The sequence below is a fragment of the Sardina pilchardus genome, chromosome 1 (genome assembly GCF_963854185.1).
Source record: "Sardina pilchardus chromosome 1, fSarPil1.1, whole genome shotgun sequence".
Taxonomy (NCBI): Eukaryota; Metazoa; Chordata; class Actinopteri; order Clupeiformes; family Clupeidae; genus Sardina; species Sardina pilchardus.
The window spans coordinates 40,292,656-40,296,989 of record NC_084994.1 but is presented as its reverse complement, the minus strand read 5'-3'; the positions used below and the strand labels follow the sequence as shown (position 1 = coordinate 40,296,989).

General features: G+C 40.3%; 1 protein-coding gene across 1 annotated transcript; it reads right to left on the bottom strand.

Annotated features, from left to right (window-relative positions):
- Window positions 1–518: 518 nt before the first annotated feature.
- On the bottom strand, window positions 519–4,070 carry LOC134078861 (carcinoembryonic antigen-related cell adhesion molecule 5-like). Its single transcript, XM_062535024.1, has 8 exons — window positions 3,833–4,070; window positions 3,262–3,312; window positions 2,913–3,167; window positions 1,825–2,088; window positions 1,605–1,683; window positions 1,338–1,392; window positions 958–1,187; window positions 519–635 (listed from the first exon to the last, which is right to left on the bottom strand). The coding sequence occupies exons 1-8, from the start codon at window positions 4,068–4,070 to the stop codon at window positions 611–613; spliced, it is 1,197 nt and encodes a 398-aa protein (XP_062391008.1). The 3' UTR covers window positions 519–610.
- Window positions 4,071–4,334: the final 264 nt, after the last annotated feature.

Here is a 4,334-nt window from a genome sequence, read left to right as displayed (position 1 = left end):
TTAATTAATCGAAATTACTCAGTAAATTTGACAGCCCTAATATTAAGTATTTAAATAAACAAACCAGAATAAAAAGAAGAGTGAATAAAAGAGTAGACTGTTGCATGATTTGTGGAATTCTTGGCATCTTGGGACTTTTACCCTTAAATTTATTTTTTAAAGAAAAAAAGAGCTCATACACATTGCAAACAACACTTGCACTTCAATCAAAGAAAAAAAGATAAACATGAATAATGTCATAGTAAATATCAGAGATCACATCTAAATCCTGACTTTTCCAGCCTCCCACCCTGGAAGCTGGTAAACTACATCACCAGAATTGAGGTTGGTGCTACAGTGCTAAATATTTAACTGGTAGTCTACAGTTTAAAAACCTACACGAGACATAGAGTTCATAAGATATTAACTGAGGTTATTAATTGAGGAAATATCCACAATTTCAATTTAATTTTCAAATTAAAAATGAATTTTAATACAGTCTGACCTGAAAAATGAATACAGGAAAACAACTTTCTATACATGAACGGACTGTTTCCAATGGACAGCTGTGAAAACCTGAGAGTATTTCTGGTCTGCTGTTTCCCTGGCTGGTCAGGGTTTGTGGACTGTACTAGTTCACATCGTCATCCTTAGCTCTGCAAACACACAACAGCATACAACACTTCCTGTTACAACTTGGACTGTGAAAGCAGCATCACATCTTCTCTGACATGTGAGCTGTGGCTGCATTTCTGCGATGCTATTCACTGAGCATTTAAAGAGTGTTAAGAACACTTAACATCTACACTATTAGTCAATGCTGAGCACATCGTGTACGGTATCACTAAATGTGCTCAGATCAGATGCTGGATATAGGTTGGTGTTGGGAATAGCAGTAAATGCTGGATGCAGGTTATTTTCTGTGAACGCCCCTGAGCAGCAAGAAAAGGATGTGCTGTAATGAGAAGAAATGCCCACCTGGTGGCAGCACTCCCTCTGTGGAACTGGACTGAAGCATAGACAACGTCATCCTGTGCAGAGGTTTGAGGCTTCTGGAAAATGGAGTGTAGAGGCCCTTCCTGTCTGTAGGAGCGATTTAACTTAATGCTGGCATACTGATCATCTTGATCATGTGTGGTCACTCTTTGTGTGGGGTCAGAAGTCGTGGCTCTTACTGTAACGTTGCTGTTCAGGAGACCTGAGTCACTCTGATCAGGAAAGATAAAACAAGAGAAGCTGCAGTAAGACACAATGGTGACTTTTACACACTAGGGGATAGGGCTTGGACGCTGCCAGATGTTTCATTTATGCTTCATAAGCACGACAGACTTAGCACCTTTGAGAGCCAAGTTCCTCACCTGCATGTTAGCATCTGTGGACCTTGTGACTGCTGTGATTTTAGCTTTCTTCTTCCTGTTTAAAGATGATGGTACCGTCATAAAGAAAGCATAATGTATTCACTAGAGAAAATCATATTTTATCTGAATTAATGTTAGCTGATGGTCTGAAGCTTAATGATGATAAACTTTTCTGAAAAAAAGTCATCAGAAATACTATGCAGTCCTGAAAATCCATTACATGTTTATTTTTGCACAAAAAAGAGGAAGAAAATGTCACAGAATCACCTCAAGAACACAATTCCAACTAGCAGCAGAGCAAGAACGATGGATATAGTGACCAGCAGTATCATAACAGCTTCTGAGCCTTCAGACAGGGAAAACAAAAGACATTTCAATTAAACAATAATATGGAAAATAATGATAATGAACTCTGTGTCAACAAGAACAGCCAAATGGCTTCATTTCAAATTTGGAACTAATTGCATTTCCGTTAAACCTCACTGACCTTTAGAAGGAACTGCAGCATCAGTAGAGTTCTGAGAGCCAAGTTCATTCTGTGCCTCACAGTAGTAAAGTCCACTGGTATCAGACGTCACATTGAAGCTGATGCTCTCCCCTGTGCCCCTAACAACATATTCAGTTCCATTCTTCAGATACCAGGTGTAGGTGTGCACTGGTGGGTTGGCATCACTGCTGCAGGTCAGAGTCACTGAAGTTCCCCCCTCTGTTCCACCAGGACTAATAGACAATGAGGTTTTCCTTGGTGAGTCTGTTAAAACACATAAACATCAGAAATAAACATGACCAAATTATTATGGCCCTTTCCGAAATGAGTCCCTACTCACTTCGACTCGGTTAGCGAGTGAACTTCCTTTTCAAGTCCACTCGTGGGTGCGGAGAACACTTGCATTGAAGAGTAAGGGGTTAAAACAGCGCTACATTTCGGATGCGCTTGAAGGTAGAAGGAAATTGACGTCATATTAGTTTTCATAGAAATTATGAAGGCAATGTATATTAAATCGCCAATTAAGATGTTCTGGACACCCCTGTGTATTAGGATATACATCCCTCTTCTCTCCTTTCATTACTATGAGTGAGGAGTTGCATTTTATGCTTTATTTAACATCACATTATAAAAGTGCTGTAAATGCGACCTGCACATGTTTAAATATTACAGCCTACTTCTGTTCAATCTTGCACATTTTTCTGAGTATCAAATTAAACATGAGTTGTTACAATGTAGCTTAAATCACGCTTTTGTCTGTAAATGCTGTCATACGGACCAAAAAACAACTGGCAGGGAGATACACGAGCTGCACGAACACTTGAAAACAGTTGCACCTGTGTTTCAAGATAGCATCCATGCTGACTTGCTCCTGGAGGCGTGGTAGCCCCTCTCCCTAGGCATTTCACTCGACTCAAAATTCGTTTCGGATGATACTCAATGTGGCGGACCCTCGCGTGAACACGCAAACGAAGTGGAAGTCTGTAGGGCTAGGGTTTAGGGGCACGTTTCGGAAAGGGCCAAGATTTCAATTGTGTATAATTGTGCACATTTAACACAGCATCAAAAATAATACTATAGTGACATACATCGCACATTGAGAAAGACAGCAGTTGATGAGAGACTCTCATGTCCTCTAACAGCACAGGAGTAATTGCCTGCATCCTCACTGCTGACTGGGTTTAGATATAGCTTGTCTCTGGTTGTGTGTTTATAGGTCACAGTCTGTCTATTCTGGTACCAGATGAAGGTGGGATCATTACTCAGTCTACAGGTAGTATTACAGGTGAGGGTCACTCTCTGTCCCTCTGCCACTGCTTCAGGAGTTATGCACACCTGCAGAGCTGGAGGATATAGGTGTGTATATTATGTTTGGACACGTAGCTATATTTAATTACCAAAATGATTAAAATACTAATATTTTCAAAGAAGGCTTACCTGTAACAGAGATGTTGACTCCAGGTAATCCAGGGAAACCCTGCCCCTGCCCTGTTTTAAGTTTAAAGCCATATTCACCAGAGTGTGTCTCTCTGATTTCTTTCAGTTTCAGAGTACAAATATTCCTTTCAATCCCAGTATACCACAATATACTAGTGTGGTTTTGATAGTCTTTGTCCAAATTTAGGTCTTTATGGTGACTGCTTGTTTTTTGATTGTTAAACCAGAATGTTGTGTTGATGGTTTGATCTCTGGGATATTTGTAAGTGCAGGAAATATCTACAGATGAACCCTCCAATACACAGATGCTGTTAGATGAGTAGGTCACACCCCAAAATGGAGCACCTGTTAGTTTGAAATATGAGAATTAAACACCATATTTATCAGTGTATACACACACATTAAAGCTGTGGAAATGTGGTGCTAAAACAAGTAAAACAGTTCTGTTGAATCCTAAATCTGTTCTTCAGATACAAGAATATTTTGCGAACTGAATTTATTTCATGAATATTCTTACATAACAGATCAGATTTATTAGATGGATTTTGATTGGAATTTCATCTGCACTCACACACTGCAGGGGAGCGATGACCCTCGTGACCTTTCACAGCACAGGAGTAACTTCCCTCCTCAGAGGGTCTGGTTGAGTCCAGTAGTATGGAGGCTGTGGTTTTGCCTCGTAGAGTCTGTCCATTCTTGTACCAGACATACTGAGAGCCCAAACTGCAGGAGGTGCTGCAGGTCACTTTAGTCTGATTCTGATTCCCTACAGCATCCTCCTTCACCTGCAGGTCTAAGAGGTAAGACATGGTTAGTGAGTCAATGTATTTTATTAAATAATACAAAAATATTTGTTACTCACCTGTGACTGAGAGTATAGCAGCAGAATTGGCCTTTATCCAGCTGCTGTGTAGGTTGGTCTGAAAGTGAAACCGGTAAACACCATCATGCTTATCTGAGAGGTTGTCTATGTTCAGGCTGCAGTCAGGATATTTAGAGTTGTTGTGTTCTCTGATTCTTCCTCTCTGCTCTTCATACCACTCTCCTCCTCTGTATGCGTCATTCCATGGATA

Excerpts from the sequence above, each read along its gene's own strand:
- LOC134078861 (XM_062535024.1), bottom strand. The coding sequence starts at position 4,070 with ATGTCTTACCTCTTAGACCTGCAGGTGAAGGAGGATGCTGTAGGGAAT. Across the intron at positions 3,168-3,261 it reads AGTCAACATCTCTGTTACAG|CTCTGCAGGTGTGCATAACT; the intron begins GTAAGCCTTCTT and ends TATATCCTCCAG. Across the intron at positions 1,393-1,604 it reads GTTGGAATTGTGTTCTTGAG|GAAGAAGAAAGCTAAAATCA; the intron begins GTGATTCTGTGA and ends ATCTTTAAACAG.